At 44.8% G+C, this 24,237-nt stretch overlaps 1 protein-coding gene across 29 annotated transcripts in view; it reads left to right on the forward strand.

The window, feature by feature from the left end:
• The first annotated feature begins 732 nt into the window (after positions 1-732).
• MAPK8IP3 (mitogen-activated protein kinase 8 interacting protein 3) overlaps positions 733-24,237 on the forward strand; it is a 174,831-nt gene continuing 151,326 nt past the window's right edge. For 14 of the 29 annotated variants that reach the window (XM_034782838.1, XM_034782851.1, XM_034782840.1 and 11 more), the window contains exon 1: positions 733-1,168. In XM_034782838.1, coding sequence (XP_034638729.1) covers positions 851-1,168 — 318 coding nt within the window. In that variant the 5' untranslated portion in view covers positions 733-850. The remainder of the gene's footprint in view (positions 1,169-24,237) is intronic. The other 15 variants (XM_034782850.1, XM_034782857.1, XM_034782863.1 and 12 more) reach the window with 2 other exon arrangements.

Here is a 24,237-nt window from a genome sequence, read left to right on the forward strand (position 1 = left end):
GCGGGGCCTGGGGCCAGCGGTGCCGAGCGCCGGGGGCCTGCGGTGCCTGGGGCCAGGGGCGCCGGCGGTGCCGAGCGCCGGGGGCCGGGGGGTGCTGAGCAGGCCGGGGGTGCTCGGCCAGGGGGCCGGGCCGGGGGGTGCTGAGCAGGCCGGGGCTGCTCAGCCGGGGGCCCGGGGGCCGGGCAGGGGGCCGGGGGGTGCTGAGCGGGCCGGGGGCCTGGGGACCAGCAGTGCTGGGCGGGCCGGGGGTGCCCGAGGCCGGCACCCCAGGGCCCGAGCCGACCCAAGCTGGAGAGGCCGGGGGGGCCAGCCTGGGCCGCGCCTCCTCCCCCAACAGCCCCCTTACCTGCTTCAGGCTTCCCGCGAATCAAATGTTCGTGGGAAGCAGGGGAGGGGGCGGAGTTGGGGCGGGGGGGGCGTGGGTGGGGCCGGGGGCTGAAAATATGGTAACCCTACCTTACATAGATGGGGCCCCTTTCATTAGTAATAACTACCCCAGCATCATTGTTGTTACCAGGAATACTGCGGGTCTTCTTTCATAAAAGGGATGGAGTAGGGAGTTTTGAAGGGAGGGTGAGGACGGATCTGAGTTTATTTTTAACCCTTCGGTGTATGATTAAGTTGCCTTCTTTACGGGTAGCCTCGACTCCCCTCCCTCGTGTGTGGGGCTGGCGCTGACGCGGCACGCGGGAGGCGGCGCTGGGAGTGCCCATTGGCGCAGGGAGGAGGAGGATGGGCAGAGCCCGGCGGCAGCCTCAGCCTCAACATCCAAGGGAAGGCGGAGGCAGGCTCGGCAGGTGCCTCGGCGGCGGTGCTCTCCCTGGAGCCCGGCAGGCCGACGGGCGGCAGGATGCTGGAGATCCAGCTGGACGATGGCGGCGTTGGGGTGTACCCGGGGGACGATTACTGCTCGGGCTCGGTGATGTCGGAGCGGGTGTCAGGCCTGGCCAACAGCATCTACCGCGAGTTCGAGCGGCTCATCCGCTGCTACGACGAGGAGGTGGTGAAGGAGCTGATGCCGCTGGTGGTGACGGTGCTGGAGAACCTGGACTCGGTGCTCACCGACAACCAGGAGCACGAGGTGGAGCTGGAGCTGCTGCGGGAGGACAACGAGCAGCTGCTCACGCAGTACGAGCGCGAGAAGGCGCTGCGCAAGCAGGCCGAGGAGGTGAGCCTGGGCCGCTGCTTGCCCACTGTCTGTGGGCCGGGCTGCGCCGGCCACCCACTCGGAGCGGGGGAGGGCTCTGCGCCAGCAGCTGGGGATGCCTCCAGGGATCGGGATGGGAATGGCCTGCGCCAAGACGCCACCCTAGTCAGGGAGCCAGCACAACCCTGGAGCAAACACTCCCTTATCCTCGGCACCCGGCCATCTCCGGGGGCCAGCCAGGCGCCTGCCGAGAACGCAGAGTCTCTCTCATCCTCAGCGCGGACACGACCCCCTTTCCCAGGGACTCCCTCCTCCCCTCGGCATCCTGAATTCTTCACCCCACAGCTGGGGGCTGACTCAGCCAGTTTGCTCCTCCCACCCTAGGTCTCCGTTTTCGGCCCCAGTGCAGCTGGGATGGGAGAAGAGGGGATGGGGGCCAATTATTCTTTGAGGAGCACAGTGCCATGGCGCAAAGGCATCTGGCATGTTCTGGTACCAGTAGCGGGATGTCATTGCTGCGGTGGGAACTCTCGTTTGTAAACATTAGAAGAGGAGCCAAGAGCTCAAGTTGCTTGTTGTAGGGGCAGTGCTGTGTCTGCCAACTGTAAATGGTTGGGGTGATGGAAGTGGAGCTCCATGGATTTCATTCTTGCCTGAGCCACTCAAAGGGATTGACAGCTCTGAGGTTTGGTTTAGGGTGAGGTGACTTGATCATTTGGGTGTATTGTCAGTCTTTTAACAGTAGGCTTGTTGTTGTGTCATATCAGGTGAGTCCTACATTATAGGGGGCAGAAATGTTCTGTGGACTGGCCATAGGCAAGGCGGGGATAAATCTTTTCTCTTATATTGGCAGGCCCTGGTTCCTATCTCCCTTAAGTCAAATGTTAGACTGTAAAAGTGACTTCATTCCAATCTCTAATAGTGATTTCCCCCCTCCCCCCATCACATTAGCATGGACAGACTTGGGGGTGAAGGCAGGACAGGGAAAAGCAATGGTGATTGTAAGGAAGCTTGACATGCAATGGGAAGACTTAATAATTCTGAAATATCTTTCTACAAGAACACCTTGTTCTACAGCTAGGGTGCTATCAATGTGTGGCATACATGATGTAATTTTAAGTGTTGTTTCTTAGCTGTGATTAGATATACTCCTGATTGCATTGTTCCAGAGCCATAAATGTTCTTGACAGCTGTGACCTTACATTCCCTGCAAACATATCCTGGAGATTTTACCTTTCTTGAAGTTAGATAAGATCAATCAGAAAATGGTCGTTTCCTTTGTCCCCAAATCTAGGATTGTATTGTGTATGTAGGCAGGATCCACTGAAGATCAGTATGAAAGTAAACAAAGTTGAGAGGTCAGCATTTGGTGAAGCTTCCCTGTTGTTAAAATAATTGTTGCCAACTTAAAAGCAAGAAAGAGGAAAATAAACTAGCAAAAAAAAAGTAACTGGGGTTCTGTGAATTTGACGAATTTAATTTTAAAAATGAGAACAACAAAATAAACCACTTGGAACATATGCTGCTAATATTTGTTTCTGATTAGAACAAATAATTTTAAAAAATCAGTTTACTTTTTATACTTCACTCAATTTGGTTCGACAATGGTAGTCCATGTCACTTCATTAGGCTAGTGCACGAGCAGGCTACACAGTGCTGTAATGTTTGGAAATGCTTTTAAATCTAAACAATAAGCTGTTCATTTGAAATAAAAACAACATTCCCAAAATATTGGTCTCTAATTCTGTGAATTTATTTTTACCAGACCTACAGTTTGGGCCTTAATAACATGTCTTCTGCAACCAAAAAATGTAAGGTTTGCTGGCTGTCGGTTCCACTCTTCTCTTACTCATGTCTAGTGCAGTGCAATTAAATTGATGGGGAACAGCCTGGAAGTGGCTCATGAGAGAGACAGTCACCTGTCTGAAAGAGGAGCAAAATTCCTTGATTACTAAGGGCAGGTCTTCACTACAGGGGGGGTCGATTTAAGATACGCAAATTCAGCTACGCGAATAGCGTAGCTGAATTCTACGTATCACAGCCGACTTACCCTGCTGTAGGGACGGCGGCAAAATCGACCTCTGTGGCTTCCCGTCGACAGCGCTTACTCCCACCTCCACTGGTGGAGTAAGAGCATCGATTCGGGGATTGATTGTCGTGTCCCGACGAGACGCGATAAATTGATCCCCGAGAGGTCGATTTCTACCTGCCAATTCAGGCGGGTAGTGTAGACCTAGCCTAAGACCCAACAGGAGCCCAGGAGGGAAAGAATAGCTCACTTCCATACCTCCCTCTTGCTGTCTATATTCCTGCCACTACTAATTCCAAGAGTGGCTCCGCAGCTTTCACAGGCTCATCCAGGCACTTCGAGGGGCTGTGGAGCCTATTGAAACAGCAGTCTCTGAGCTGTAAGGAATGAAATCCACACAGTTGCATCAGCCCTCTTTCTCCCCCACAACAGTCAAGTGATTGTCCCTTAATTAACCCAAGATCGTGTTGATTATTTGTTACCATTTTGTAGATTAAGAATCAAAAAAGGATTGAGAGTCATTGACCTAGAGTCTGATTTGATAAGTTACCAGCGAGAGAATATTTAATGCCTATGGTTCTTGAATTCAAGGATGATATATAGCATAGTGGAATATTTAATTAGAAATATCCTTCTTTTAATGTTGAAAGTACGCAGCTCTGATAAATCTTAAATTTGGTTTTGGTGTTGTATTTTGATGATTTCCAGACTGCATTTAAGCTCCTGAAGGTGTTCCTGGCTTTATTGATTTTGGTGCTGCCCAAGTATGTGAATGTTTCTACATTGGTGAGAACATAATCCTCTATCCATACTGGTGATGGTGAGGCAATATTAAAGGTCATGATATCTGTCTTATTGCGGCTGATTTTCAGTCCAATTTGCTGGCTCAATGCATTGAATCAAGTTGGGTTTTTTTTTGTATATGGTATTGGGTATGTGATAGGAGAGCGACATCATCTGTGAAGTCCAGGTCTTCAAGGGATGAAGTGCAGAATGCTGGGGAATGAGAAAGTATGACATGTCCAAACAGTCTTCATTCCATACAACCTGCCTCAGAAAAATCCTCCATAGCTTTTGGCCCAGAACAATCTCAAACCAAGATTTATTGACACTGATGGAAATCACCAGACTAGCAGTAAGATAAACACCTGAAGGCAAGCGAAAATGAGGCTGCCCAAAAACAACATGGCGAAGAGCGATGGAAGCCAAGCTGAAAAACCTGGGGCACAGCTGGGGAACAATTGAAAGACTTTCCAGAAACAGACAGGAGTGGAGAAGCTTTGTCACTGCCCTAAACGTCAGAGGCATAATAGGAACATGATGATGATGATACTTCTTGTATCTGGAATGATTGTAAAGGTGAACCTCTCAAACTTGTACATGAGTAACTCGAGGCTTCGCTGGGTGGGATACTTTCTTATTAAATCTTTGCAAGGCAGAGAGAGAATTTCACTCTTGATTTATAAAATGGGAAATGGTGTCCATAGATCTAATATTTTGGAATGGTTGTGACACAATCACTATTGAAAATACAGTAATTATGATCAAGCCAGATTACAGGGGAATATAGGAACTAATTTATGGTCTGATCCTCAACCATTGAAGTCAAAGTGAGTTTTGCTTTTGATTTATTGGGCATGGGAGGATCAGGTTTAGTTTATACTAAGTCCCTGCAAGCCAGTGGAATGTCAATAGCTGGTTTCCTGGCAGGAAGAATAGAGAAAGCAACCATAGCAGGATGCTTTTTTCCTAGGTTTAAAAAAAATTGCTTATGATAACGATTCTCTGTCATCCTTATGCATGACTGAATGAATGAAAATGAAAAATTCTTTGCAGAGAGAATTGCAACGAATAGAGCAGTAGAAACCAGGTTTTTTTATAAGACCAAACCAAAAGAAATCCTTCTCCCTTCCCCTAACAAATAGTTTGCATAGTGTAGACAGCCCTTCCTTACCGCTGTTTCCTTGGACCTACTTCCCAAACACTCTTTACTAGGAAGTGCAGCCAATGATGGGTTATTTGAGCTGTAGTGGTAAAGGTCAATGAGTTTTATGGAGAATTTTACTGTGATAAAGCAGGCATAGAATTTCAAAAGTAAAAATCACCTATTTTCTCATATGGCTGGCCATTACATAGCAGTGTGCACAATAACTGGAGGAAGTCAGTCCCTCATAATGTATTTAGCACAGTTTTAGATATGCCAAAAGAAAGTTTAGTGCCATTGTCTTAAATCAGAGAAATCTGAAATGTTAAGAACCATAAACATGGTGGGCAAGAACTTCCTGTTAAGGGGTTGTAACATGAATCTGCTAATGTGAGCTGCCCTGTCAGATTAAATGGCAGGGTTGTTCTCAGGGAACTGGGTTGAGTCCCAGTCTTGACTTATCTCTGCATATTAATACCAATTAAAACTGTTAAATTGTCATTGAGATTTTGGGGGTGGGAGGGATGAAGATAAGAATCTGATCTGTTAATTTTTCTATAGTCTCATTTAAAAAAACCTCTCAGTTCTAGATATTTTTGATCAGTTTATGAAGATGAAATTAACTAAAATCAAAATGGACATTATGCTGGGATACATAAATAATGCATCATGCTCCTCCTGTTAACTGTGACAGCAGTACCAACCAACCTTATTATCAGTGCTGTGGTAACATAGAAAATGATGGCACACCAACAAGCCTTTCTTGGCATAATGTGTAGACAGAAGTTGTTAAACTACTTTAATGTCACCTCCACTCAAGACATTAAAAAAATAGTGTTCTTTTTGTATGAGAACACTTTCATTCTCAGACTAAGAGGATATTATGGACATGTGTTTTTAAAATATTTGGCAAAAGCTAAACAGCCCTTCACTTTTTAATTGCATTTCAAGGCTTTAGATATAGATTGATTCAATTTTTGTTTTACTTGTCCTGAAATGGAAGTGGAAGCTCCCCAATACATGGATAGGAAAACAGGAGCTTCAGTGAAATTAGGTAGTGTTGGCAATTCTTTTGATTTTATGGCTCAATTTACAATATTTGGTGGTTTTCTTAAAATCCTAGCTGCTGGAGTTGTGTGATTACATGGCAATCCCAGCTTATTTATTTATTTATTTATTTGTAAGTTAAGGCTAAGTTTCTGGAGCTCATGAGGTTGTGGAGAAAAGCTTGAACATGTGACCTCTAGACTAGAGGCTTAAAAACCAGAAGGCAAATACAAAACCCCCACAATTTAATTATTTTAATCTCATGATTTTTTGAGGCTGACTAATGATTGTCAAATGCTTGGGGTTGACATTACTGCTGTAAGTACCTCTGCTGGACTGCCCTAGGGTATGCTAGGAAGACTCTTTTCTTCCTTCTGTTGAAGAGCACTGCTATCCCTAAAATGTGCTACATTCGGACACTGCTCATTTCTACACTGAAATAAGTAGGATCAGTAAAACTCACATTTGGGCCTTCAGTCTCATAGACTCATAGACTTTAAGGTCAGAAGGGACCATTATGATCATCTAGTCTGAGCTCCTGCACAATGCAGACCACAGAATCTCACCCACCCACTCCTGTAACAAACCCCTAACCTATGTCTGAGTTATTGAAGTCCTCAAATCGTGGTTTAAAGACCTCAAGGTGCAGAGAATCCTCCAGCAAGTGACCCGTGCCCCACACTGCAGAGGAAGGCGAAAAACCTCCAGGCAGGAGTGCCGCCAGCTTTTCCGCCGCCGTAGGTGGCGGAAGGTCCCGCCCTGAAATTCCGCCCCCCACAGAGGCAGCGGAAGGTCCTGCCACCTAAATACCACCACGGTCGCTGCCCCCCAAATTGTAGTGCCCTAGGCAACCGCCTAGGTCGCCTAATGGGTTGCGCCAGCCCTGCCTCCAGGGCCTCTGCCAATCTACCCTGGAGGAAAATTCCTTCCCGACCCCAAATATGGCGATCAGTTAAACCCTGAGCATGTGGGCAAGACTCACCAGCCAGCACCCAGGAAAGAATTCTGTGTAATAACTCAGATCCCACCCAATCTAACATCCCATCACAGACCATTGGGCATATTTACCTGCTAATAATCAAAGATCAATTAATTGCCAAAATTAGGCTATCCCATCATACCATCCCCTCCATAAACTTATCAAGCTTAGACTTGAAGCCAGATATGTCTTTTGCCTCCACTACTCCCCTTGGAAGGCTGTTCCAGAACTTCACTCCTCTAATGGTTAGAAACCTTTGTCTAATTTCGAGTCTAAACTTCCTAATGTCCAGTTTATATCTATTTGTTATTTGTTCTTCTGTCCACATTGGTACTAAGCTTAAATAATTCCTCTCCCTCCCTGATATTTATCCCTCTGATATATTTATAGAGAGCAATCATATCTCCCCTCAGCCTTCTTTTGGTTAGGCTAAACAAGCCAAGTACTTTGAGTCTCCTTTCATAAGACAGGTTTTCCATTCCTTGGATCATCCTAGTAGCCCTTCTCTGTACCTGTTCCAGTTTGAATTCATCCTTCTTAAACATGGGAGACCAGAACTACACACAGTATTCCAGATGAGGTCTCACCAGTGTCTTGTATAACGGTACTAACACCTTTACTGGAAATACCTCGCCTGATGCATCCCAAGACCGCATTAGTTTTTTTTAATCTGTGTTTTGTGTGTGTATATATATACCGATGTACACCAACTGACTTTGATAGCAAAGATATGGAGTCAGTTGGTGTACATCAGTACAGCTCCATTGAGGCATGGAGCTGAGCTGATCTATCTGAGGAGCTGGCCCATTGGCCTTATGTTTATGTGAAAACTATTTCCAGTGAATTTTAAACACTGCAGGGGAAGATTAGCCAAGGCAGCATTTTATTAATTAGCAAAGTGAAACTGAAAATAAATTGGTCTCTGGGCAATGGCTATGCTGAGAGAAATGTAAAAAAACAGCATGAATCCTAAAGACATACTATTGAGACAAGCTGGGGGAGGTAATAGTTTTTATTGGACCAACTTCTGTTGGTGAGAGAGACAAGCTTTCATGCTACACAGATTTCATCCAATAAAAGTTATTACCTCATCCACCTTGTGTCTCTAATATCCTGGGACCAACATGGCTACAACACTGCATATAAAGATTTATACTAGATCATTCATGTTCTTTCACTTTTAATCTTTTTAAACTATGTCCCCCACTTAATTTTACAGTTTGGTATGAACTTTAAGTATCTCGTACTCAAGAAAAATGTGTGCATTAGTATCAAAATTATATCATCATGGAGTTACTTCACCCTGCTTTCAGAGATTTAGAGTGTTGGCCAACTTTGTTGGTGTGTAAGTCTTCTCCCTAGAAAAGTGCTTGGAGCTGAGGGCTTGGAAAGCAAGAATGTTTCCTAACATGTTTAAGGAAGAGAGGGTATCATAACTCCATCTTTTCCTTACACCACTGATTAAAGCCATTTGAACTGCATAGAATAGAATTCAGACTGGCACATATCAATGATAGATCTAACTTTCCAGTAAAAAACTTTTATGCTCTGCTCTCTTCACTGAAGTTCAAGGTCTATAAGCAGCATCCATTGAAAAATTGCTGCCAAAAATGCATTTTGATTTTAAATGAGCAATCTCCGCAATTGTGACTTCTTATTTCTGAACAATAAAGTTCCCTTCTTGTCTAATCAAACTTCCAAGCTGTTACATTTGAAACGTTTTGTTTGCATTAGCTAAACAAGGATTAGTTTAATCCTTTGCTTTTAACTTTAGGAGTCAGGCTTGAAATACCTGCTGAAAACATGCCCTTTAACTTACTCCCAGAAACATGTTCTCCAAGCCAAGTTTCAAAGATTTCTCCTACTTTCAAAGCCCCTGTCAGATCTAACACTGGAGCTGGTGAGGACTGCTCCAGAGTGGGCCTGTGATGTGACATTTTCCCTTCTGTTAGCCCTAGAGCCCGTTAACAAGTTGATTTTAAAATATAGTAGCTTCCAGCAGGCTATCTTTGCGACCTCCTCTTGACTTCTTGTGTGTGTTTCTGTGCTCTGATCCCCTCAACCTTTTTAAGGGTCTAGGAGGGCGATTGATTGAGCCTTTGCAGGGGTTGCCACTAATATGTGTAAGCAGAGTCAGGATGAGCTCTACCCTGACATCTGGTGGTGAATTATGGCGAGTGTGGAAAAGAACTCCAGGGGCTGATCTTGTTTGCATAGGCACACCCACTCGCCTGGCATGAAACAACAGCAACTGAAAGTGGTTATTTTGGCTGGTGTGGGATCCCCAGTTTCTCTGTTATTGGGGCAGGAAGAATAAAGTTTTGTTACCCTGATTCTGTGAATCAAGGCCAGTGGAACTGTTGTATGACAGAAGGACTGAGTGAGTCCTTCACCATTACCTAAGTAGCACTTGCTTGACAAGGGGCATGGGTTACAAAACCCAGTGAATTGAGAGAGGATGGGGACAGGTCTTTGTACCTGATGGTATGGGCCCTTCTCTGAGGGCTTAACATACCAATTGCACCACCTCCTCTCTCCACTGTTGAATGTCAGAGCTAACTTTGATTTTATTAGGAGTCTAGTTACAGGTTGCTGAGCTGAATTCACTTTGGGCCAATGGTGCACCAGTTCTGGGGCTCCCCTACTATGAGCTGAAATCACAAAAGAGCTAAAGTTATTAAGAGCTGAGATCAATGAGTGCTGTGTTAACTAGTGGGGGAGCCTGAAGCTATATTGCTAAGCAGCTGGTGGAGCAATTTGTGGGGGTGACTGGAGGAGCAGTGAGTGTGGTGTGGAGCTTTCCGGGGCTGGTTGGAGTGGCCCAAGGAACTGGAAGAGCAGTGAGTGGTGCAGAGCCTTGTGGGGCTGGTTGGAGTGGCCCAAGGAACGGCAAGCGGAGCTGTTTGCGGGGACAGCTGGAGCGGCTCACAGGTTGGTGAGCGGAGCGGCGCAGCTTGTAGAGCGGAGCAGTTTGTGGAACGGCAGGAAGTGGACTGGCTCGTGGTGAAGGCTGCGGCGGAACCTCATGGAGAGATGGCCGGCCTTGGATCATGTAAGGTGTCCTTTGACACCCTGAGTACCCCCCTTTTACTCTGGGGCTGCACTAACCAGGGACAGAGACTTTGGGGTTTGTTGGACTTCTGGGACTTTGGGGGTGTTGGACTTTGGGAACTCTGAGTGATTTTTGGGTTGCTGGATTCAAGAACCAAAGGGAAAGGACACAGCCCAATTTGCTAGGGTGGGTTTTTGCTCATGGTTTGTGTTATGAATCCTGTTTGTGGTGGTTTTTTCCAATTTAATGCTGATGTCGTTTACCTCATGTTATTAAATATTTTCTGCTACACTCAAACTCCGTGCTTGCGAGAGGGGAAGTATTGCCCTTGTTGCTGCCAACTTAGATGGGCAGAAGGGTTATATATGTAACCCGTATGCATCTGGCCACCATTCCTTCCTAGTTCCCAGAGCCAATAAAAATATTACTTTTCAGACATGTGTTGTAATTTTAGGTAGGAAAATTTAGGATTTTCCCCATCCTCCTCTTTCTTTTTAAAAAACAAAAACACTTTGACTATTGAATATTTTATTCTTATGTGATGTTTTATGATATCTCAGTTGTTTGTTTCTAAATGTTTGTGGGGGAAAATATAAATGTATCATTAAATCCTGTTGGAGACTGGCCTGTGGTTACTGTAGGCCAGATTTTCCAAGATATTTAGGTGTCTTAAGATATGAATAGGCTCTTAGTGCAATTTTCAGAAGTGCCTAAACAAGTTGGCAGCTTTTGAAAATCCCACTAGGCTTCTGTCAACATCTGTAGGTGCCTAAATACTTTTTGAAGTATGGCTCTACCTGCCCTGTTGAGGGACACTTTTAAACACTGTCTCCCCTATCCCCACACACTGATTTTCTTGTAAGGTGTCTAGGAGACAGTAAAAAAGTTTGTCTATCAGATTGCAGCTATGCTGTGTACTCAAGGATCTGTTTCTCTCCCTTGTGATTTTTTTCTTAATTGTCTGTTGTTGTTTTTCTGTCTCGGTGATATGAATCTCACAGTCTAGGAAAGAACTTACTCTTTTCCCACCCTGCAATCTGACCTCAGAAATAGTTGCTTGATGGAAATTTCTGCAGATTGGTGGTGATCTCATACCATAGAAGAAGAAAAACATTCTAGCAGACTCTAGATAAAACGAGGACTTCGCCCATCATACTATATTAATAACTGTGTGCAGTTCCCTTTATATTCTTCAGACCTCTATTCACCTGCTCCTGATGGTTGCAGGCATTGACATGAGTGAAAATGAATAGGTGAGATGGGTGCATTGAATTTCACCCACACAATGAGCAGCACAATCTCTGTGTTTATGCTATCTTTTGTTAAATGTTATTGTTTTTAATATCTTTTCAGTCTTGAAACAGGGTAGCTATTGATCCTGGAAATTTCTAGGAAAATACTGAGAAATTTCTCTGAGACTAGATTTTTTTCCTGCTGAATGTATAAATATTAAATTTCTCAATTATGACACTTTCCATCTAACTTGTTATAGACTTCAAACGTAAGCAGATTTTGTGACCTGCCCCTTCAACTAATCAGAAATAAAACTGAGTATGACTGAGTGGCTATAATGGGATAGTAGAAAAAATTCCAAGTGTTGGTCAGGTATTTAACATAGTATCTACCTATCTGTCCCTCTTGTCAGAACTGTATTTGGTTTAGAGCTGATGGTTATGTTATGATTAAAATTCAATACTGAATTCAATAAATACAATACAATACAATTCAATAAAAAAACCTAGTTCCCTGGAAATCCTGCAATTTCAAATTCAGACCTCAGTAACCATTCAGTGGAGGTAAAATGTTTCATTTTCCCCTTTCATCCGACTTATGTTGTGGGCAAGTAAGTGTAGTAACCCTTCACTTTAGCAATAACAAACATAGAATCAATAGTGTGATACCAATATCAGATTGTCTGTTGCGTTAATGTCAGTTACCTTTTGCTTTTTTTCTTCTTTATCCAGGGTAAAACAAAGCAATCAAACTATTTCCTCTTCTCCCTCAAAAGATCATAGAATCATAGAATATTAGGTTTGGAAGAGACCTCAGGAGGTCAACTAGTCCAACCCCCCTGCTCAGTGCAGGCCCAACGCCAACTAAATCATCCCAGCCAGGGCTTTGTCAAGCTGGGCCTTAAAAACCTCTAAGGATGGAGATTCCACCACCTCCCTAGGTAACCTATTCCAGTGCTTCACCACCCTCCTAGTGAAATAGTGTTTCCTAATATCCAACTTAGACCTCCCTCACTGCAACTTGAGACCATTGCTTCTTGTTCTGTCATCTGCCACCACTGAGAACAGCCTAGCTCCATACTCTTTGGAACCCCACTTCAGATAGTTGAAGGCTGCTATCACTCTTCTCTTCTGCAGGCTAAATAACCCCAGTTCCCTCAGCCTCTCCTCGTAAGTCATGTGCCCCAGCCCCCTGATCATTTTCATTGCCCTCCGCCGGACTCTCTCCAATTTGACACATCCCTTCTGTATTAGGGGGACCAAAACTGGATGCAGTACTCCAGGTGTCGCCTCACCAGTGTTGAATAGAGGGGAATAATCACTTCCCTCGATTTGCTGGCAGTGCTCCGCCTAATACAGCCCAATATGCCGTTGGCCTTCTTAGCAACGAGGATACACAGCTGACTCTTATCCAGCTTCTCACCCACTGTAATCCCCAGGTCCTGTTCTCCAGAACTGCTGCTTAGCCAGTCAGTCCCCAGCCTGTAGCGGCGCATGGGATTCTTTCTTCCTAAGTGCAGGACTCTGCACTTGTCCTTGTTGAACCTCATCCGATTTCTTTTGGCCCAATTCTCCAATTTGTCTAGGTCACTCTGGACCCTATCCCTACCCTCCAGCATATCTACCTCTCCCACCATCTTAGTGTAATCCACAAACTTGCTGAGGGTGCAATTCATCCCATCATCCAGATCATTAATAAAGATGTTGAACAAAATTGGCCCCAGGACCAACCCCTGGGGCACTCTGCTTGATACTGGCTGCCAACTATACATCGAGCTGTTGATCACTACCCGTTGAGCCTGATGGAGCGATGTTACTCAGCTGAATGTAAATAAAGTAAGGTATGCTCTCCCCCCTGTGAGGACAGGTGTGGGGGCAGGTTACTGGCTTAAGGATTGTCTGGAGCAGCACTGGGAGAAGCAGCTTTTTAATTGCTTCCTTTCCTTCTTTCTCTTCTGTCTTCTTGAGATGAATGGAGAGATCACCTAAAGCAGCTTGGGAGCAACATCTACCTTCTCCAACTCTCCATTATGTGTTTCAAATACCTGACTTGGTCTTATTTATATCCTTGTTTGTGCACCATCTGATCAGAAAGGACAACATTAGCAGAACTTGGATGAGGTTTATGTGTGGGACAGAAATGGGGACTTCAATTGAGTTTGGCAACAGTGTAATGTCTTGTTAAAACACAAGTTTGCTCTCTGGGCCTTGGTCTCCCACTGCCTGGGCTGGGTATTGATAATCTCTCAGAGGCAGAATATTCTGCCCTGGTTAGGTGGGGGGCAGAGGGGAGATGTATGCCTCCTATCAATCAGGAGCAACTCTTCTGATATACTGAGTAGACTTAGTGAGTGCCAAAGAGTTTTCTGATGGACACAATACACCTACTCAAATGTACAGACAAATACAACTAAAGCTCATATGCCAATCAAGCTATTTTCCCTACAGTCTGGGAAGAGAGAACGAATGTCTATTTTTAAGTATGTGGAAGGTTCACAAATTATGGTAATGAAGGGCCATATACATGGATCCTAAATACAAATATTTTTAAAGTCAATCTTTTTATTAGTATTTATGATTTTGTTACAATTATTTAAAAAAAATCTGAAGTTAGAAATTCAAATAATATGAGGAATTACTTTATTTAAAGATCAGTTCAAAATGATTGTGTTCCCAGGCATTGATAAACAAAAGCCATAGTCAAGTACCCCTCAACACTCACAACTAAATATGACACACTGTAAACCCCAAATATGCTCCACTGACATCTTCTCTTGATGAAATGCAACAATCTGTACCTTAATCACTTTCTGTCCACTACTGAGTGAATTTTCCAAGGTTATCTTTGGAGCATTCCAGATGTAGGAAACAGGGACATATCATTTTTCTGGTTTGGGAAGAGGGACTAGGAAATGAGGAAAGGCCAAGAAAGTAAGCAGACTTTCTAATTCTTTAATCTTTGTCTCATGGTACTGTTGAAAGTGAATTTGGCCAAATAAAATTTAAAAATTTATCATAAAAAATGTCTGACAACTTGGATGTTGCTTTGGTGAAATTCTTCATTATTTGTATGAATCAGATTATTCTTTCTGTAGAGACAACCTGTGTACCTAGTATGGGAATTCGTTAGTGGCATTCCTCTCCTATTCTAATTTTTTAAAATCGGTTCTAAAACAGTTTAATCAAACATTTGAGAAATCCTCTCTGCAAATCCATGGGGAAACATCACCATGAAAACTAGCAACTTTAAGCTGGGATTTTCAAAAGAGCCAAAGGGAGTTAGATACCCAGTTCCCACTGAAGTTCAATGAGCTTTGGCACACAACTCCCTTTGTTTATGATAATAAATACATCAGGGTAATGATAGTTTGCTTGGGGGAGGACTGTTTGTGCATAGTTCCTATCATATTGTAGACATTAATGATATAATAATAATAAACAGGCTCCTTTGAAAATCCCAGGCTAAGGGATTGTGTCCAAGATGACAGGTCCATAGTGTTCCTACACAAAAGAGTGCTGGCATTGGAATTTCAGAATACTTTAAACTGCAAAAGAAAAACTGCAGCCTTGGAAAAAATCCAAACTTACCTTTCTGTTGAACCAACAGTCAAGTCCTCTGTGTTCTAGCTTTGTGATTTATTTGTCAAGCATCTAAACATGTGCTGGCTGTCCTGCAAAAACTAGTAAAGAAACAGTCCTTGCCCCAAAGATCTTACAATATAGTCAATGTGTCCACAAAGTGAAGGTCATAAACAGACCCAGAGAGAGAGAGAGTGTGTGTGTGTGTTGGGGCAGAGGGGATGTGCAGAGGAAGGACAAAGTGAAGATCACAGATTACTCAGGAGTCATATTGTATCTTGGTGGTTCTGTTTCCTCCTCCACTCCAGAGATGTAGGCCATGTCTACACTACGGGGACTATAGCAGCAGCATAGTTATCGTAGCTATGCCAGCATAACCCCATATTGTAGACAGTCTACTGTAATGAAAGGGATTTTTCTATCACTGTAGGAACACCACCTCCCCGAGTTTTGGGGGTCAGATGGTAGCTAGGTTCATTGACCTAGTTGCATCTACACCAGGGGTTAGGTCAGTATAGCTGCAGTGCTCAGGAGTATGGATTTTTCCCACCCCTGAATGCCTTAGATATGTTAACAGAAGTTTTACACGTAGACCAGGCCTCAAGATTAGTTGAGTAGCAGAAGCTGGTTTTTAGGAGGGAGGTGAAAGAGATGGCTATGGAATGGGTTTGCAGAGGAATAGGGGGTTTTGTTTTAGAACTATCTACTGTTGTGAAAAGTAGGTTTGGTCATTGCAGATAATCTACTGCAGTTGTACTTTAGGAAACTGACTAGCTTTGGTTTTAGACTATGAAAGCTAAAATGGGTCAGGGAGAAGTGTTTTTGAACTTAGTGTGTGTATGTGTGATTCAGGACATTGGGGGAGTTTGATGGAAGGGCATGGGGGGGCATTGCCCCCCTAAACTGCAAGCCCCAGGCAGGCAGCCTGAGTATGCAATGTAATGAGTTCTGCAGAGAAGACAGGAGACATGCTGCTCCAGCTTCTGCTCCTGAGGCAGGGAGTCAGAATTTTTTTTATAAACAGAGTGATTAACAAGTAAGAAAGGGCTGTTAAGATGCTTCCTAAAGTTAAATGATCTGTTCCAAGCTTGGTGAACTGCAAAAATTAAGTAGCCTAAATGACAGAAAGTAATTGTAGATTTTTCTACAGTTGTTTCAATTGTTGTTTTCAAGAGGTAGTAACAAAGTTACTAATGTTTCTTTGAGAAGATAATTGATTTTTTTAGACAAAAGAAGTACAGTAGATCTAATCTATCTGGATGTCAGTAAGGCATTTGATACAGTTCCACATAAGAAATTATTAGTTAAATTGGAGAAGATGGGGATTAATATGAGAACTGGGTAAAGGGGAGACTACAACAAGTCATACTGAAAGGTGAACTGTCAGGCAATAGCAGTGGTTCTCAGCCCGCAGTCCGCATGCAGCCCAGTTCAGCTTTGTGCTAAAGGCTGCCCACATGCCAGGTCTGCCAGGTTCCTGGCTGCCTGGTGAGGAGGGATTCGGGTTGTCGGGCTGCCCCATGTGATGTGATTCTGGGACTGGGGCTGCCGGCCGTCCCCATGGGGTTGGGGGTCTAGGGCTCCTTGCCTGCCCTGCAAGCTTCAGGGGCTGGGGCAGCTGCATGGCGGGGATCCAGGGTGGGCAGTTGGGATCTGGGGCAGCTGCGTGGCGGAGGGCGTGGTGGGGGTCTAGGGCGGGAGCGCTGCCGGACAGCCCCGCGGAGTCTGGGGTCCCAGCCCCTGCGGCCCAGGGAACATATTGTGAACTACATATGCATCCCACAGTGTGTAATAAATTGAGAACTACTGGGCTAGAGGGAGGTTACTAGTGGAGTTCCTGTGGGATCAGTCTTGGGATCAGTTTTATTTTTATTACTGACCTTGGCACAAAAAGTGGGAGTGTGTAATAAAATTTGCAGATGACACAAAGTTGGGAGGTATTGCCAATATGGAGGAGGACTGGAATATCATACAAGAAGATCTGGATGACCTTTTAAATTGGAGTAATAGAAATGGGATGATATTTAATAGTGCAAAGTGCAAGGTCATGCACTTAGGGACTAACAAGAAGAATTTTTGCTATTATCTGGGGACGTAATAGTAGGAAGTGACATAGGAGGAGAAAGAGTAGGATATATTTGTTGATTACAGGATGACTATGAGCCGTCAATGTGATTCGGCTGTGAAAAAAGACTAATGCGGTCCTGGGCTGCATCAGGTGACATATTTCGAGTAGAGATAGGGAAGTGTTAGTACTATTAAACAAGACACTGGTGAGACCTCATCTGCAGTACTGTGTGCAGTTCTGGTCTCCTATGTTTAAGAAAGATGATTTCAAACTGAAACAGGTGCAGAGAAGGGGTACGAGAATGATCTAAGGAATGGAAAACCTACCTTACGAGAGGAGACTCAACGAACTTGGCTTGTTTGGCCTAACCAAAGAAGGCTGAGGGGAAATATGATTCGTCTCGATAAATACATCAGGGGTGGGATAAATACCAGGGAGGGAGAGGAGTTATTTAAGTTAAGCACCAATGTGGACCCCAGAACAAATGGATATAAACTGGCCATAAACAAATTTAACTTGAAATTAGGTGAAAGTTTCTAGCCAGCTGAGGAGTGAAGTTCTGGAGCAGCCTCTCAAGGGGAGCAGTGGGGGCAAAAAAACCTAACTGACTTCAAAGTTGAGCTTGATAAGTTTATGAAGGAGATGGTATGACAGGACTGCCTACAATGATGTGTGGCCAATGGTGTCTTTCTGTAGCAAAAATCCCCAACGGCTGGAGACAGGACACTAGATGGGAATGACTCTGAGTTACGACAGAAAATTCTTGCCCAGGTATCTGGCTGGTGGGTCTTGCCCACATCCTCAGGGTCTAACTGATCACCATATTTTGAGTCCAGAAGGAATTTTTCCCCTGGGTCAGATTGGCAGAGACCTTGGGGGTTTTTCATCTTCCTCTACAGCATGGGGCACCGGTCATTTGCTGGTTTGAACTAGAGTGAATGGTGGATTCTCTGTAACTTGTAGTCTTTAAACCATGATTTGAGCACGTCAGTAACTCAGCCAGAGGTTCGGGGTTTATTACAAGAGTCGGTGGGTGAGGTTCTGTGGCCTGCAATATGCAGGAGGTCAGACTAGAGGATCATGATGGTTCCTTCTGACTTTAGTAAGAGTATCTGAGTAAGAATTTACATTACAATTTTAAACCTAACCAGTGATTTGCCACAAGATGTCAGAGCATGTTAGTATTAGAGCTGAGTGGGTCTCATATTTATTTAATTTTCTTTCGTGATATAGGAACTAGATACAGTGCTCCTGTCAGAGATTTCTAAATTATTATCTACAAAAAAACCTAGAGTTTTCAGTTTTCAAAGTAGCCCCTGGAATCACAGTTAAAGTTGCCCCTCCACCCTCCAAAAAATCTGAAATGGCACCCGTGTGGGCAGGCATGGAATTTGCCCCCTCCCACACATGGCCCCATTGGCCTGACTGGCGCCGCACCCCAAATATAGAAGACAAACTTCGCCTAGGGTTCAGGACTAATCCTGTATGAAGTATAAATCAAAGGTTTATTAAATGCTGCGAAGAAGCTGATACATTAAGGACTTTTATTCTTCTTCGTCGCTTCGATGAATCCCCATTTTTGAGGTATTTTATTTTTAACCTGATGCTGTCTATCTCCACCTTCCATTTCAGTTATATTAGCTGTTGTTAAACTTAATAGTCTCACTAAAGTCCTGTGGGACTGTTCCTTAGTTAGTAAAATGTCCTCCACTTTCTACTAGGCATAGACGGTGGATTTTCTAATGTTTCTTGTGTTCTCTCAGTTTCAATGACCTGAATTTGGACTAAAACTCAGTTGCCTAGTTCTGGAATCATATGCTGTTTCTCTGGAAGAGAAGGTGGATGTGTCTGTAATAACAAAGCAAAGCTATGACCCTAAACCCCTGCTCTGTAAGAGCTGATATTGTAGCAGAAATAGATAGCTACACCTGCTGGGAATCTCAGAAGAAAAGCTCTATTGGATTTGATCAGAATACCTTTCAGTTGCCCAGTAACCTTAGGGTTGTTTCTTGCAAGAGCTGTGAAATTACTGAGCTGTTTTTCTGTTGGACTTGAAATGTTAGGGCACAGTATGACAGTACATGCCACATATTTCTTATATTATAAATTCCCTTTTGCAGAAGAGGGAGATTGAGATGTTTGCTAAAAGGGATTGAGAGAAACAGATAAGGGGAGAAGAGAGTGACTGTCCCAGCAGGCCTCTTCCTATTCTTTTCTTGTATGAGCATTGGAACTCCTCTACTATTATAATCCATGTGGAAAATGTGTGGGTGAGTACATTAGCTTTTCACCTTTGGGGTATGTCTACAGCAATTAAACACCCATAGCTGGCCCGGGTCAGCTTGCAGGACTTGGGCTATGGGGCTGTAAAATTGTTGTGTAGATGTTAGGGCTCAGGCTGGACCCCGAGCTCTGGGACCCCACGATGGGGGTGGATCCCAGAGACTGGGCTCTAACTTGAGCTCAAACGTCTACCCAGCAATTTTTAGTCCTGCAGCCCAAGCCCTGTGAGCCTGATTCAGCTGACCTGGGCCAGCTGTGGCCATGCTACAGGTCTTTTATTCCAGTGTAGATGTACCCTTGGAGGCCCCAGGTTCATTTCTTCCTAGTGTTAAAAGTGAAATGGGCTTGGAGTAACTTTGCCCTTAATCACCATTGTCCGCCTCCAAAAAAAAACCCCTCCACACAGCTGAACATAATTGTCACTCTTTGCTCAGGTGAACTCCAGATTGAAGTGCACTGGCAGAGCTATGTGAGGTGTCAAGACTAGACTAGAAGGGAGCACTGCCAGCCATGATCAAAAAGACATTGGTTAAGTTGTGAGGGAAAGCTTGCCCCTCTACCCGCTTATGCTATGTCTGGCTCTGGCTAGTGCGGCTGTCCCCTGGCTTTAAGCCATGACCCAGAAAAGCATGTGTGTGTGTTCTTAACTTCAAGCACATCAGCAATTCCATTGACTTCAATGGGACTACTGATATGCTTGAAATTATGTATATGATTAAGATTTGTGTTGACTCGGGGCCTTAATGAAGGCTAAATTCACCCAAAATATTTAAAAGTTACAATGCAGAACATTAAGGTTGCAGAACATTAAGGTTGCTATGTACAGAGGAAAGTGAAATAGATGTTCAATTATCACCTCAAGTTTTTAAAATTTACAAGATTATAAAGTTGACTGTTGACAGGGCGAATCTTAAAACCGTATCAAATTCTCCAGTTAAGAAATTGTTACCTTTTTATTCCAAGACACTCATTTAATTGACTTATTATAAGAGTTTGAAGAAGTTCAGGGTAGGTCTAATAATTCATGTAGGGTCTGAGGCTCATGTGAGAGTGAGATATGGATGGCTTAATTGCATTATAAGTAACTTTCTTTTAAGCATTTTAAATCTGCAGGAGATTTACATGCCCTGTCCTACTGCTCTTGTTTGGTAAAGCAGAAAAATGAGGGGAGCTTGCAGTTAGGTAATAGGAGTCTAGAGATCTGAGATACTTGCTCATTTAACTTTGATTTGCAATGAGAAATAACTGCAGCTAATGTGCGTCTGACCTTTTGAAGATCTTCAGAAAGGCTGCTAGTGGTTAAAAGCACAGGACTGGGAGTGAAGGAGTCTGGATTATTTTTCTGGTTCTGCCACCAACTTTCTTTATGATCTTGGACAAATCAGTTAGCCACTTTGTTTTAATTTCCTAATCTGCAAAATATAGATAATGACATGGCTATTTCTCAGGAGGGTTCTGAGGTTTAATTAATTAATGTTTGTAAAAAGCTTTGAAATTCTCATATTGACAGTGCTGTAGGATCATAGAAATGGAGGGTTGGAAGGGATCTCCCCATGTGCTGAGGCAGGACCAAATATACCAAGACCATTCCTGACAGGTGTTTGGTGGTTTTTAAGAACAGGTTAGACAATGATGGGGATTCCACAACCTAAGTAACCTGTTCCAGAGCTTAATTATCCTTGTGACAAGTGCCGACTTTCTGATTTCTCCAGTGGCGCTCGACCCCTGCCCCACCCCCTCTCTGTCTCTTCCCGCCCCACTCTTCCTGCCCCGTTCTGCCCCCTCTCCGGAGTGCGCCCCACCCTTGCTCCACCTCTTCTTGCCCCTGCTCCTCTTCCTCCCCTCCAGCGCCTCCTGCCTGCCGCTGAACAGCTGATCAGCGGTGGGCAGAAGGCACTGGGGGGAGGAGAAGGAGCTGATCTGCAGGGCCGCCCGTGGGCAGGAGGCACTGGTGGGGGAGCGGGAGGAGCTGATCAGTGGATATTTTTTTTCTGTGGTTGCTCCAGTCCCTGAGCATCCATGGAGTCGGCACCTATGATCCTTGTAATTAGAAAGTGTATCCTAAATGTCCCTGACTACTACAGTAGAGACCCTACCATCAGGGCTGCTGACGGGGGAGGCAAAAAGGGCAGGGACATTAAAGCGCTGCCACAGCAGCACTTTAAGGACAGTCCTTTGCCATGGCAGCGCTAGGCCGCCGATGGGGTGGGGGGGAAGAGGGGGCAGCAACGTTAAAGCGCTGCTGTGGCAAAGGACCCTGCAGCGCTTTAAGGTCCCTGCCCCCTTTGCCCCCCCTTGGCCACCGATGGGCGGGGGGGGCCAAAGGGAGCAGTTGCCCCAGGGCCAGTGATTTAAAAGGGCCTGGGGCTCCAGATGCCGCTACTGCAGCAGTGGCGTCTGGAGCCCTGGGCCCTTTAAATCACCACGGGAACCCTGGGCGGCGCGGACCAGGTGGCCTGGAAGAGCTGGCTGGGGGATGCTGACCCCTAGCCCCGCCCCTTCCACCCACAGGCCCGCTCCTTCTGGGGGCCAGAGCTGCCCCCGCCCTGTACCGGTAAGTGTCCTGAGTTACTTTCACCCCTGTGTAGTAATTATAATGTTTTTATTAGATTACACATTTCAATTTATATTCTTGCAACGCGCCATTAACAGATAGGCCTGCAGTATTTGGGACCCTGTGAATACGTATGTAATCCTAGATAATTATACATGTGTATATATAGATATCTTAAGATATTTCACCATGGCCCTCTTAACCCGTGGTCCATTAACACGCGGTCGTGACGGCTTGACTCCCGACAACCGTGCATAAACAGGTCTGTACTGTATTTGTCCAGCGTTCGGTGGATATGGAGAACAATTGATCACTTTCCTCTTTATAACAATCTTTTGAAGACTGTTATCAGGTCCCCCCTCAGTCTTCTTCTCTCAAGACTAAACATACCTAGTTTTTTTTAATCTTTCCTCATCGGTCATGTTTTCTAAACCTTTCATCATTTTTGTTTCTCTCTTCTAGACGCTCTGCAAGTTGAAGTGAAAAGTGTGATAAGATTTACCTTATTGGCTGCTCTCAGTCAGAATTTTCTTATTTTGCTTTAATTGTGGTTGGGATTGTAAAGTGATACAATCAACTTAAAAATCACACTTTGTCTGAAAATTGTTTACCTATAGTTGTATGTGCGCGCTCTCTCTCTCTCTCTCTCTCTCTCTCTCTCTCTCTCTCTCTCTCTCACACTCACACACACACATTATTATTGTTCTTATGTACCCAGCCCTGCCCCCAGTTGTGGCCCCGTGCCTGGTAATCTGCTTGCATGGACAGAAGTCACAGCACTGCAGCTGCACTAGTGCTGCTGGCTCTCCCACCTGGACCCATCCCCAGCCTCGTTGCAGCTCTGCACCTGGCCAGGGGCCCGGCTACCTGCCACCACCACGGCCTGGCTGTCTTCGTCCCTGCCTCCAGCCTTGGCCCTGGCCAGGGCTCCATTCCTGGCCTGGGTCCTAGGCTGTGTGGGGGAGGGCCTGGCTGCTCCCGCCCCGGCCCCGCTCCTGGCCCAGACCCACCCCCAGCTGCGGCCCCCTTACCCTGTCCACATCCCCATCCTCCTCTGCCCTGAGTCGCATCCCCGCTTCTGTGTCCCTGGCTCCATGGGCATGGACAGAGGTAAGGGGGGGGCTTGACGCTCAAAAGTTTGGAGACTGCTGTGCTAACAGATCTCCTCAGCAGGTCCTTCTCATCTCGCCACAAGTGGTCACTCCACCCAGAGATGGTCAGTGTGATCTTCCAGAGGTGAGGGACTCCCCAGGTGGACCTGTTTGCGTTCAGGCAGAACAGGAAATGTCACCAGTTCTTCTGTATTTGTGGGCTTACCATAGGTTCTGTATCCGATGCCTTCTTACTTCCGTGGATAGGGATGTGACGGTACTTCCCATAAGGCTTTATGGAAATATACTTATGAATGTGTGTGTGTGTGTGTATATATATATAAAACATAACTAGAATGTGTTTTATGCTACATATGCCATGTAACATATCTCTGTAAAGGTTATGATCTAATGAATGCATTAATCCTATTTGTATGCATGTATCATTTTTGTATTCAAAGTTATGAATATTGGCTGTGTACTGGCTTGATTTCTAAATAACCTTAGTAGAGCATTTGGTCAGTTCCTGGAGAAAGGAATGTTGAAATTAAGTACTTAATCAAGAAACACTTAAAGGACAATGAATCTTGGAATGCTCCAATCCACATAAGAAGTCTACTTGAAGACGTTCAAGGTAGCATGTGACCCATGGCTGCTACCTGGTAAGAAACTGTGAGTCATGCATGGACATGTGACTTGCCCAGATAACTCCAGAACTCCATTTTGGAGCTGGACTTTGCATAGGAGAGAGGAGTGGGTCTCCACCCACAAGAGAAAGTCTGTTTAAGCCCGTGGGAGACCCCTCCATAGTGTCTTCAGCTGGCTAAAGAGAGAGCCTCCCCACCTCCCAGGATACCTGAAAGAATCTGGAACAAAGAACCGTGACTGCAAGGGCTGTGAGTGATTGCTGGACCCAGGCTAAAAGGAGATTAGTCCGTAAAAGAGAGCATTTTGGAACTGGTGAGGATCTTATCTGTATTCAGTTTGATTAGACATAGATTTGCGTGTTTTATTTTATTTTGCTTGGTGACTTACTTTGTTCTGTCTGTTACTACTTGGAATCACTTAAGTCCTACTTTCCGTATTTAATAAAATCACTTATTTATTTATGAATTAACCCAGAGTATGTATTACTACCTGGGGGGACAAACAGCTGTGCATATCTCTCTATCAGTGTTATAGAGGGCGAACAATTTATGAGTTATAATGGAGTTATTTGGGTTTAGACCCCATTGGGAGTTGGGCATGTGAG

The sequence above is a fragment of the Trachemys scripta genome, chromosome 10, assembly GCF_013100865.1.
Source record: "Trachemys scripta elegans isolate TJP31775 chromosome 10, CAS_Tse_1.0, whole genome shotgun sequence".
Taxonomy (NCBI): Eukaryota; Metazoa; Chordata; order Testudines; family Emydidae; genus Trachemys; species Trachemys scripta.